The sequence below is a fragment of the Leptidea sinapis genome, chromosome 9 (assembly GCF_905404315.1).
Source record: "Leptidea sinapis chromosome 9, ilLepSina1.1, whole genome shotgun sequence".
Lineage (NCBI taxonomy): Eukaryota > Metazoa > Arthropoda > Insecta > Lepidoptera > Pieridae > Leptidea > Leptidea sinapis.
In genome coordinates, this window is record NC_066273.1 from 2,501,767 (window position 1) to 2,514,692 (window position 12,926).

Sequence of the window (12,926 nt, forward strand, 5' to 3'; positions counted from 1 at the left end):
TTGAATTCAAAGATGGCCGCCGCTCATAATTATGAATTCAGCAATATGGATATCGTGTCCGAGGTTATCGAGGGTGCAGAGAACGATTCTGTGATCATTTTTGAATTCAAAGATGGCTGCCGCTCATAATTATGAATTCAGCAATATGGATATCGTGTCCGAGGTTCTCGAGGGTGCAGAGAACGATTTTTTGATTATTTTTTAAATCCAAGATGGCCGCCGCACTAAATTATGATTTCAGCAATATGGATATCGTGTCCGAGGTTCTCGAGGGTGCAGATAACGATTCTGTGATTATTTTTGAATTCAAAGATGGCCGCCGCTCATAATTATGAATTCAGCAATATGGATATCGTGTCCGAGGTTCTCGAGGGTGCAGAGAACGATTTTGTGATCATTTTTGAAATCCAAGATGGCCGCCGCACAAAATTATGATTTCAGCAATATGGATATCGTGTCCGAGGTTCTCGAGGGTGCAGATAACGATTTTGTGATCATTTTTGAAATCCAAGATGGCCGCCGCACAAAATTATGATTTCAGCAATATGGATATCGTGTCCGTGGTTCTCGAGGGTGCAGAGAACGATTGTGTGATCATTTTTGAAATCCAAGATGGCCGCCGCACAAAATTATGATTTCAGCAATATGGATATCGTGTCCGAGGTTCTCGAGGGTGCATGTAACGATTTTGTGATCATTTTTGAAATCCAAGATGGCCGCCGCACAAAATTATGATTTCAGCAATATGGATATCGTGTCCGAGGTTCTCGAGGGTGCAGAGAACGATTCTGTGATCATTTTTGAATTCAAAGATGGCCGCCGCTCATAATTATGAATTCAGCAATATGGATATCGTGTCCGAGGTTTTCGAGGGTACAGATAACGCTTTTGTGATCATTTTTGAAATCCAAGTTGGCCGCCGCACAAAATTACGATTTCAGCAATATGGATATCGTGTCCGAGGTTCTCGAGGGTGCAGAGAACGATTTTTTAATCATTTTTTAAATCCAAGATGGCCGCCGCACAAAGTTATGATTTCAGCAATATGGATATCGTGTCCGAGGTTCTCGAGGGTGCAGAGAACGATTGTGTGATCATATTTGAAATCCAAGATGGCCGCCGCACAAAATTATGATTTCAGCAATATGGATATCGTGTCCGAGGTTCTCGAGGGTGCAGAGAACGCTTTTGTGATCAGTTTTGAAATCCAAGATGGCCGCCGCACAAAATTATGATTTCAGCAATATGGATATCGTGTCCGAGGTTCGACCAGCGCAATGCGCGGAGCCCCCGGCCTGCGTCTTGTGCGGGGAGAAGGGGCACCCCGCGAGCTATCGCGGGTGTCCCAAGGCACCCAAACACAAGCGTCACCCAGGGCGCCGCCAGCCGCAAGGCAGAGCAGAGAAGGTGGAGTTCACTCCGACCTTCAAACCTGCGCCGCCTCCTAAGATAAACGCCTGGGCGAGGTCTCCTCCGGCTGCCAACGCTGCCACAGAGGCCACCGCTAGCGTCCCGCCCGGCGGCGTCGGTCCCGCGACCGAGGCCACCGGCGCCCGCGTCCGCGGCAACAGGCAACCAAGGCGGCAGCGCCTTTGCCTTCATGTTCGAGCTGTCAGAGCTGTTCGACATAGATGAAATCACAGCCCTGGCCAGCAGGCTCGAGGCTGTCCGGGACGACCCGCCGTCGCTCCTGCAAGTTATGGCAGACAACGCCAAAATATTCCGTGCCCTCACCGATATAGGGCGAAAGTATAAAAACATTCGCGATGCCTAATTACGTAAGCGGACGGGTTAAACCACATACGCTCCGTATAGCGTATTTTAACGCCCAAGGCCTTAAGCCTCAACTAGACTTGGTGAAGGAGGTCGCTCACGAACATCAATTAGACCTATTGTTAGTGCAAGAGACATTTCTAAAACCACTTATACGCGATCCGCATATCGCTAATTACAACTTAGTCAGAAATGATCGCACCACCCGTATGGGCGGCACCCCCATTTATTTTAAAGGGTCTCTACACTGTATACCTATAGATCGAATCACCAGCCGATCACTGTTATTTCAGCTTATCTTTCGCCCAACAAACAAGTATTAGACACAGATATAGAAGCATTACTCGGCCACGGGGCCGCAGTCATAGTGGGTGGCGATCTTAACGCCAAACACTCCAGCTGGAACAGTAGAGCCACAAATAGAAACGGAATCTTATTAGATTCGCTGACAGACAAGCTGAACTTTTCAGTAATAGCACCCGACGAACCAACACGTTATCCGGATAACGTCGCGCACCGACCCGACATTCTAGACGTTGCGTTACTTAAGAACGTAACGCTCAATGTAAATTCAATCGAGGTTTTTCACGAATTAGAGTCAGACCACCGGCCCGTCGTCCTAAATCTAGACCCACCGGTTAACATTCAACCACCGACGAAAACAGTGATCGACTGACAACGGCTGGAAAAGGATCTCGACTCTATCAAGACCGACGACCTTGACCTTATACCGGACGTCATCGACTCGGTCGACACGGCTCACAGTGCTATCTCTCATGTGACGTCACATATACAGAATAGGATCAAGGCCTGCTCCAGGCAGGTTCCGACGATGCAACCGCATCGCCTAAACCTGCCTCCAGAGGTCAGGAACTTACTCACACAGAAGCACAGAGCCACTAGACTTTACGATAGGTATCCGTCGGTCGAGAATAGGCGCCACCTCCGCTACCTACAGCGGGTGGTACGGGAACATATCGCGGAACTCCGCGGCGAACATTGGGACCGCTTGCTCGGCAACCTTAAGCCATCACATGTGGCTTTCTGGAAGCTGCCTGGCGCGTTCAAACAGGAGCCGCCCACTGTCATGCCTCCTTTGGACAGACCGGGACTGCAGCCGGCGCTCGATGACGATGAGAAGGCTGAATGCCTCGCCGATAGTCTCGAGAGTCAGTGCTCTCCAAATGCAGCAGCCGACCCGACACACGTTGACGAAGTTGATCGTGAAGTTGAACGTCGCTCCGCTCTGAGCCCTTCAGGCGATGTAATAAAACCCACCTCTTACCAAGAGGTGAAGCTAATCATTAAGGAGCTTCACTCCAAGAAGGCCCCGGGGCCCGACACTATAAACAATAGGGTTCTTAAAATCCTACCCTCGACTCTTATTACTTTATTGGTTACCATTTTTAATATTTTACTGTCTAATAGCGCGTTCCCCGAACAATGGAAGGATTCCATTGTTATCGGTATCCCAAAACCCAATAAACCTAAAGCTAATCCGAGTAGCTATAGGCCTATTAGCTTAATTAACTCGATCGGGAAACTTTACGAAAGATTAATTCTCGCGCGTCTTAATCATAACAGCGCGGAGCTCAACCTGATACCCGACATACAGTTCGGATTCAGAACCGCTCACTCGTGTCCCCAGCAGGCTCACTGGCTCACCGAGTACATTCTCGTACGGCGTCAACTTCACGCTACCACGGCAGCCGTGTTTTTCGATGTCGCGAAGGCATTCGACAAGGTATGGCACAACGGCTTAGTATTCAAGCTGTATCAACTGGGAGTGCCAGACAGGCTCGTGCGCATCATACGAGCCTAAGGAGCGATCAGTAAGGTACTGATCGCTCCTTCCGATATCGAGTAGAGGGCACCCTATCCTCACCCAGACCCATCAGGTCTGGCGTGCCACAGGGTTCAGTCCTCTCTCCCACTCTTTTCTCGCTCTTCACGAGCGACATTCCCAAGTTTCCGAGTGTCCAGATCGCTCAGTACGCTGACGATACGGCACTCTACTTTGGCTCCGCTCTATTGAACCGCTCATCCTTGAGCAGGAACATTAAAGTACTTCAAGCCGCCGTTGATGAACTAGGCAACTGGTTCAGAAAATGGCGGATTGAAGTGAACCCCACCAAGAGTGCAGCGGTACTCTTCGGTAACGCAAATAGCATCCGCGCTAAAAAACGACCGACCGACGTCATTAAATTGTATGAAACACCCATACCGTGGGTGAAGGATTACAAATACTTAGGAGTCACGTTCAACAGCAATATGAACTTCAAGAAACATATTGATACGGTATGCAATAGAGCCCGATTTGTCCTCAGTCGCCTGTATCCACTTGTGTGTGGGCGAAGCAAACTTCCGCTCAAACACAAAGTGACGCTGTACAAAACCATCGTACGGCCCATACTGTCATACGCAAGCGTCGTTTTCGCGCACACCCGACCGAGCTACTTACGTCGTTTGCAAGTAGTTCAAAATAAATTCACGTGCATGGCAACCGGAGCCCCGTGGTTCATCCGAAACGTTGACCTTCACCGCGACCTAGAGCTTCCGACGATAGCTCAACACTTTAAAGAGATCTCGCGACGCTTCTTTGACAAGGCGCCTAACCATCCCAACATCTTGGTTAGGAAGGCATGCGGGTACACCCCCCTTCACCATAGTCTCAACCCAATAAGACGTCCCAGACACGTAACGGTAGACCCGGATGACGACATCACCATCGCGAACGCGACACCTACACAAACACCGACACAGACACGCACACACCGCCTTCGCAGGCGTAGGCGCGGTCAACCACCGCAAACCACTGGCACTCATCACTCTGACGATGGCCAGCGGCCCGCACCCTAGATTTTGCACACCACACATTGTTTTGATACCCGTCGAGACGTTAGTCCTCGCCCTGTAATCGTTTCACTACACTCACTCACACACGGACGGACTGACATACACCACTTACACAATCACAAACACACTCCACAAACAGACACAAACACAATCATACATGCACACTGACATTTACAAACATACATACTTACAATCATAAACACATACACACACACTTACATACATTACACTAAACATCACCACACTCGCCGGCGAGTGTGTTCTTCTCATCTTCATTTCATCTTCATTTTCATTTTCATTCTCTCTCCTTCTCACAAGCACACAGCCGGTCTGAGGTTCGAGTCTCCTTAGGAGACGCCCCGCGACTGTTGTTGCGTAGTCTTTGCGGCCTCCACGGCCCACGTCCTACTTCGCTGTGAAAGCCAGGGCTGCTAACAGCACAGAGGAGGTTTTAGTCGGTATGGGGCGTCCGCTTACGCGGACACTCGAGTCCGACATATTACGAGTACGTAAATACGTAACAGTATTTCCTCCTATCAAAAAAAAAAAAGTGTCCGAGGTTCTCGAGGGTGCAGATAACGATTTTGTGATCATTTTTTAATTCAAAGATGGCCGCCGCTCATAATTATGATTTCAGCAATATGGATATCGTGTCCGAGGTTCTCGAGGGTGCAGATAACGATTTTGTGATCATTTTTGAAATCCAAGATGGCCGCCGCACAAAATTATGATTTCAGCAATATGGATATCGTGTCCAAGGTTCTCGAGGGTGCAGAGAATGAATTTGGGATCATTTTTTAAATCCAAGATGGCCGCCGCTCATAATTATGAATTCAGCAATATGGATATCGTGTCCGAGGTTCTCGAGGGTGCAGAGAACGATTTTGTGATCATTTTTGAAATCCAAGATGGCCGCCGCACAAAATTATGATTTCAGCAATATGGATATCGTGTCCGAGGTTCTCGAGGGTGCAGATAACGATTTTGTGATCATTTTTGAAATCCAAGATGGCCGCCGCACAAAATTATGATTTCAGCAATATGGATATCGTGTCCGTGGTTCTCGAGGGTGCAGAGAACGATTGTGTGATCATTTTTGAAATCCAAGATGGCCGCCGCACAAAATTATGATTTCAGCAATATGGATATCGTGTCCGAGGTTCTCGAGGGTGCAGAGAACGATTCTGTGATCATTTTTGAATTCAAAGATGGCCGCCGCTCATAATTATGAATTCAGCAATATGGATATCGTGTCCGAGGTTCTCGAGGGTACAGAGAACGATTTTTTGATCATTTTTTAAATCCAAGATGGCCGCCGCACAAAATTATGATTTCAGCAATATGGATATCGTGTCCGAGGTTCTCGAGGGTGCAGATAACGATTCTGTGATCATTTTTGAATTCAAAGATGGCCGCCGCTCATAATTATGAATTCAGCAATATGGATATCGTGTCCGAGGTTATCGAGGGTGCAGAGAACGATTCTGTGATCATTTTTGAATTCAAAGATGGCTGCCGCTCATAATTATGAATTCAGCAATATGGATATCGTGTCCGAGGTTCTCGAGGGTGCAGAGAACAATTTTTTGATTATTTTTTAAATCCAAGATGGCCGCCGCACTAAATTATGATTTCAGCAATATGGATATCGTGTCCGAGGTTCTCGAGGGTGCAGATAACGATTCTGTGATTATTTTTGAATTCAAAGATGGCCGCCGCTCATAATTATGAATTCAGCAATATGGATATCGTGTCCGAGGTTCTCGAGGGTGCAGAGAACGATTTTGTGATCATTTTTGAAATCTAAGATGGCCGCCGCACAAAATTATGATTTCAGCAATATGGATATCGTGTCCGAGGTTCTCGAGGGTGTCGAGGACGAATTTTGAGCGGTGGCCATCTTGGATTCCAAAAATGATCCTAAAATCGTTCTCTGCACCCTCGAGAACCTCGGACACGATATCCATATTGCTGAAATGATAATTAAGTGCGGCGGCCATCTTGGATTTAAAAAATGATCACACAATCGTTATCTGCACCCTCGAGAATCTCGGATACGATATCCATAATGTTGAAATCATAATTTTGCGTGTAATATAACATTTCTCTCATACGTCGATAAAAAAGATTTACTTCAAAAATGCATAAAAAATATTATCACAGTAATTCCGTACTCTAGCACAACTGTAAGTTTTAAAAAATATTACGCGGTCCTTCTGGGTCGGCGGTCGTTGACCCACATCGCTCGGTTCGTTCTCAGCCATGCCCGACGCCCGTGTCCATGCGTTAATTAATTTTCCCTATCGAATCTAACGTTCGCGCAATTTTTACCTAGTGTTGGGAAAACCTCGCCTTAACAGTTTTTCACAACACACGATGGCATTTTAAAATATTTTATTGAGACACAAACTGAGTCACAGACGATGGCATTTCTCATAATGGCCGACTATCAGCCTGTAGCTAGTGTGTGTGCGTGGGGCTATGTATTTACACGTTTATCAGCTTGTTTTGGTGCTACACTGTTATGTAAGGTGGCACAGAGTCCTTATTTTTTCACTAGTCTGTGTTAATTATCATGTGCTTATAATTAGAGTACTGGATATATTATTCACAAACAACAACTAAAACGTCCAATAAAAATATCCCCAATCATATCTCACTGCGGCTGTCACATGGCTGTGTGGCTGTTTGGAATATGATAATTATTATCATCTCCTTATAATTAGAGTACTATAGAGGTCAGTTCATGTTGTGACGGATGTTATGGCAACATGAGTGGTTTGTGCCAGTTTAGTATTTAAGCCCTCTTGTCCAAACAAGTATGTTTGGTAGATACCGACGGTTGGGCCACCTTTGTTGGAAGGAGGTCCTCGGTTGTTTTAGTCCTTCCTGGGGTCATACCGGGTTTGATTACCCATTTCCGAACCTCGTGCCCCAAGACTATCATAATACAGACTCAAGCTCCATACATCTTTGAAACAGTAAACCTTAGTCCAGTTGAAAAAGATATTTTTAAATGGGAAATAAAAAATGATGACAAAAGTTAAATGAATTTATGTACATAACATCTTTATATTTACATATCACATAAAATTCTAATCAAATTACATCTGTAAGAATAAAATTGTACACATGAACATTAAACTATAACAATATATACAGTCATAAATAAATTTTACTGAATATTAAATTTAGTGCTAAATTTTGAAATGATCATATCTATTGTTAATGAATATTTATTCAATTCAGATATTTATTGCAGTAATAAAACTTTAGTCAGTGCAAATCATTTTCCTGCTCTTTCTGCAAATTGTATCATAATCTGCATTCTCACACTGAAAATGTATAGCAGCAGATTAGAAAGAACTAATTTGAAACTAGTTTTATATTTACAAAAACATACTATTACTTAGTAGTGATACACATCTCTTTTTTTTTTGCTTCAAGTTAATTATCTTTATCAATAGACAGTAATTCTAGCTTAGCTATAGAATGATATATGAGTTGTTTCACAGCTGGCATCCAGGTCCCGACACAACTCACATGGTCGACCATTAGTGCTTTGTGTATTTCATCAGCTTTACTGAGGTTTTCTTCTTTTAAAGCTGAAACATACAAGCACACTTGAACATTAAATATTTGCAGATGGTAAATAACCAGGACCACCCATGTTGTATTGTTGTACCATTTTCCCTATTCTCATAATAAAATGATTGAATAGAATGTAAGCAAACTTTGTCAAAAAGTTAAATGTCATATTCTCTTAATAAAAATTGATGGTTCAGTTCTGATTGTGATGAAATTAGGTACTGATTTAGGGAAATCATATGATATGTATTCTCATCACAAGCACAAACATAATTTATTGGAAGATGCATATTCTGCTAAATTATCACACTTGGTTGAGTTGACAATTTAAAACATCATGTAATAGACAATAGATAACCTTTTTAATAGTTGAAGAAATATTTTAAACATGGTAGAACAAAATTGGTAACTTTGTGCGAGCTTGTTGTTCAAATGTTGTTGATGTGGATCTCCAAACCAATAACCATTCTAGGGAAATGATAGGAAATTAGGAATCAAGATCAAAACCTGGATAGTATCTATAATGAAAGAAAGAAAGAAAATATATTTATTGACAAAAATGTATATGAATGGAATATCAACAATTTTTAATATATGAGAATAACATGTAGGACTATTTTCTTCTGAACATCACCAATGAAGGATTGCAATGACAGTCACATGTTGTGGCTTGCAGTATATTGAAACATCTATAAATAGTATATCCAAATTTTAAAATGTAGGTAAACTCACCTTCTGACAACTCAACCATTTGCTTCTGGACTTGTACATTCAGTTTCCCGCCTCTCCACATATCTTCCATGGTATTTATTCTCTTTCTTATACCTTCCGCTTTAGATCCCAATTCTGTGCTACTTTCTATTATTCCAATAAGCACTTCTTTTACTTCCACCAACATTTTCTCTCCATTTTCAACAACTTCTGGTATATTTATAGTTGAAATAGGTTTTGTGATTAGTGGAGGTACAACAGCTACTGGTGGTAAGTTCACAGTGGTTGGTGATGATGATTGTAAACTACTGTTGTTTGAAAGAGGAAAAGCCACTCTTTTGTTAAGAAAGTTGCGTGGTCTGTTCGGATTTGACTGTTGAGAGGTGTACGCAAGTGTTGGTGGGTCATTCCAGCCTGGATCGAAAAGAGCTAAAACAATAAATGTATATTAATATTTTAGAATTACAATAATATATTAAATTTCTAGGAACTGGATACAAACCTCTGCTGTTTCCTGACACTGTATTACTTTTATACTCCTCCATGTATACAATATCAAATCAACAGTGGTATGGGTTAATAATAATATATACTATCTCTTATTTTCAGTGAATACATACGCAGAAATTAGAAAATAAACATATTTGCTAATAAACTACTTTTCGTATGAGACATTTAAAAATTGGTCATCACTGAGTTCACTTCTCGAATCACTTTCTTCTTAATAAATATAAAAATTACTTAAACCATCGAATGATAAGACATCTAATTATTAAATCAATCAATCAAGATTTTAAAGTAAAATAGTATGTATACGTTTACAGTTTACACTACATTTCATATTACGATGAACCAATAGGTACTCAAAGTCAATAGCCATCGCCCATCAGCCAATAAGAATTCAGATCAGAGTCAGCTGTCGCCTGTCATATTTTGTCGGATAATCAGTGCCAGCTGATCATTTCGATTTGAAACACTATACACTACTCCAGTCTCTCATTGACCCTTTGCTTCTAGCGCTCTCGGTTTCGACTTCACTTCAAATAGAAAGGACAACTAACACACAACAGCATAAAACTTTGGCTGAGATAAACCGGGACAAAGCTATTAATCTCTTTCGCGTAACACATTCTAATGTTTGTCATAATATCGACCTTGCGACAAAAGTACGAGGGTTGTCTCACCGGTTGGCGATTAGCTTTCGAATAGTATTTATATGATGTTATTGTTTTCAAAGATACTCATTTGGTGTGAATTTTGTTTATTATTGAATCTAATGGAAACCAATGATATAATAGTATTAAAAGAGGTAGATATATCACTAGCGCGCCGAAAATCAATCGCCTAAATGGAGTCAATTGATTCATGTGGCTCTCTCGATACGAAAATGGTACGCACGCGTTTGTTGTTGACAGAATTGCTTACAATTTTATATACAGCATAAAAATGCCGTCTTGTGTAATGCGAAGATCCTTGTAAAAAAAGCAAAATTCATGGAATTACATACCACAGGTGTCACAATCATGAAATAAAGTATTTTATTTGATTTCAATATTTCTCTAAATAAAATAAATATGGCGGTACGACATCGCGTGCCGGACGGAATAGTGCAAGAGCCCGTGAACCCCAGACCTACGGTATTGTATAAAAGCTGAAAGTTTGTCAGCGCATGCTTCTAACACAGGTAAGAATCGTTCTTTATGGAGTTTGGGTTACAGTGGCTTTGGCAGGTAAACGGCACTAAAGGCGTGTAAAATACCGATCTAAATACATCAAATAATATACTGCGATTTTTCGGTATTACCTTCAGAATAATATTAAAAATCACGTTATTCATTGCCAGACCCTTAACTTACCAGACACCCTTAATGTTCATGAAATTATAGTTTTACTTACGTCATAGTATAAAAGTTGGTTTTCATATATAATAATTGGGTAATAAGTTGATGATGTTTCCTCATTAGCCAGACACTTTTGATAGTTCCAACCCTTTGCCAGACAAGCATGTAGGAGAACGCGAAGCAGTATGCATATGGATGAGTGCGAGTGAGATGGCGAGTTAAGTCTACCGCGGTCCCTCACCGCGCAGTTGATATTTCTACTGCGCATGTATTGTTTAGTACTCAGTACTTGTTAACATCAGCTAAAATAATATTATAATAAACTATCTTCAAGTACAATTAATATAATAATAATAATAAATGTAATATTTTTTACCAAACAAGTACGCTTTTAGGTAGCTGAATTCTTAAACTAAAGAAACAAGTTTTTGGGGAGTTGGGGGCGTAGATCGTGCTATTTGATTTACTTTGGAGTTTTTGCAGCAACTCTGTTTCTATCGGAATATATTTTTTGCTAAGTGCAGAAGAATCAATGGATAATTTTCTAATTCTCCCATTATCATATTGTAATAAACTCTCAACAAAAAGATAAAAATGGAACTCTTATGTAATGTAGTGTGCTATTGAAATTTGAAATGTTAAATGATTAATGTGTGCGTAAGTGAATAATTTTTAAACATCGAATTTAGTCTAGGTAACCTATCTATACATTTAAATATCATCGATGGAAACCTGTTTTTTATGTGTTTTGAATTTGCAATCAGTCGCCAAACTATTATAATCAGATGTGTTGAGAGATTTTCCTTCAAAAGAGCAATAAGCCAGAGCTTCACTGTCTATTAAAAGTATGTGATTTCTATTTAAACGCTTCATCACATTGGCATTGTCAAGCAATCCCCAGGCTAGTGGATTTATGATGGTATTTGAGACGTGCAATATATTGTTTTTTATAATGATGTTATTACCAAATACTCGTTTATTGTTCCTCACATACCAAGCAGGGCTTGCAACAGACCTCAGTTTGCTGTTGTGCAGGCAGACGACATAAGGTACTTTTGCTGGCGACTCCCCATATCTGAATCCCATAATTATTATGGGTCAAAAACTATCACCACGTATCATGTTTCATGGCATATACGTATGCCACAATCAAACAGCTCTTCGGAACACTCCCCGTGATAAATGCGGTCGAAAACACACAATGAAGTGACGTACCTACGCAACGCCAAGTTATCTAGCGGTTCACAGAACACTGCGACAATTCGAGCAGCTCTGCGTTGCACTCGGTCAAATGGTTACTGTTTATACCACTTTGCTCGAATAGATGAGTTTCTTGCAACTCTTACTTTATCTAGTGCACTTTTCAAAGTATCTTTGGCACCAGAAAATACTTTTAAGTAAGTTTTTGCCTTTTGTCAATTATTTTATAAATCAGAAAATGTAATTAAATTTAATACATACCCCGCGCCTCTAATTGTATGAATTATCACTATATTATGTACTGAAATTTCATGGACTGAATTAGTTGTATTGCGAATTTATAGACATTTCTAAGTAAAAAAATAGGTTCTTAATAAGTAATCACCAACATATTATATACTTAAATCTTCTCCGAAACACGCTGCATCTAATGGTTCAAGAATTATTCTGAGCGGTTCAGTAGTTTTTGCAGTATAACTGAAGGAAAAAACCGGACATTCATTTATTAGTACAATATAGATTCTTGGGACTAGACTAGACTGACGTTACAGAAACCCCGCACAAAAAGGCGCGTTTGAATAGCCGAAATATATTGTCGGGAAAGAATATTTATTTTTTAATTGAATGAGAATGTTTTTATCTATAATTTGATGTGTTTGATAATTTTTAGGATGTAAAAAATAAAATTAAGTATTTTTAAAATTCATGCATACATATACCCTATTTAGTTCATAATTATATAAAACTAAATTGAACATGTCAAAACAATATAAAAGATAAAAAAAGGCAAATCATTACAAGCTATAATACAGTCACTTCAATACAATTACTAAAATACATTAAACTATAAATGATTCAATGTCACGCCAACCGATGTTGATGGTTTTCTTTGGAAAGGATATGCTTCAAGGGTAGGGTTTGACAAGAGTTTGATGAAGTTCTAATTATGGGATCCAT

At 40.9% G+C, this 12,926-nt stretch overlaps 1 protein-coding gene across 1 annotated transcript; it reads right to left on the reverse strand.

The window, feature by feature from the left end:
- Positions 1-7,665: 7,665 nt before the first annotated feature.
- On the reverse strand, positions 7,666-9,769 carry LOC126966118 (steroid receptor RNA activator 1). The gene is made up of 3 exons (XM_050809993.1): positions 9,431-9,769; positions 8,950-9,357; positions 7,666-8,234 (listed from the first exon to the last, which is right to left on the reverse strand). The coding sequence occupies exons 1-3, from the start codon at positions 9,471-9,473 to the stop codon at positions 8,077-8,079; spliced, it is 609 nt and encodes a 202-aa protein (XP_050665950.1). The 5' UTR covers positions 9,474-9,769; the 3' UTR covers positions 7,666-8,076.
- Between the last annotated feature and the right edge of the window lie 3,157 nt (positions 9,770-12,926).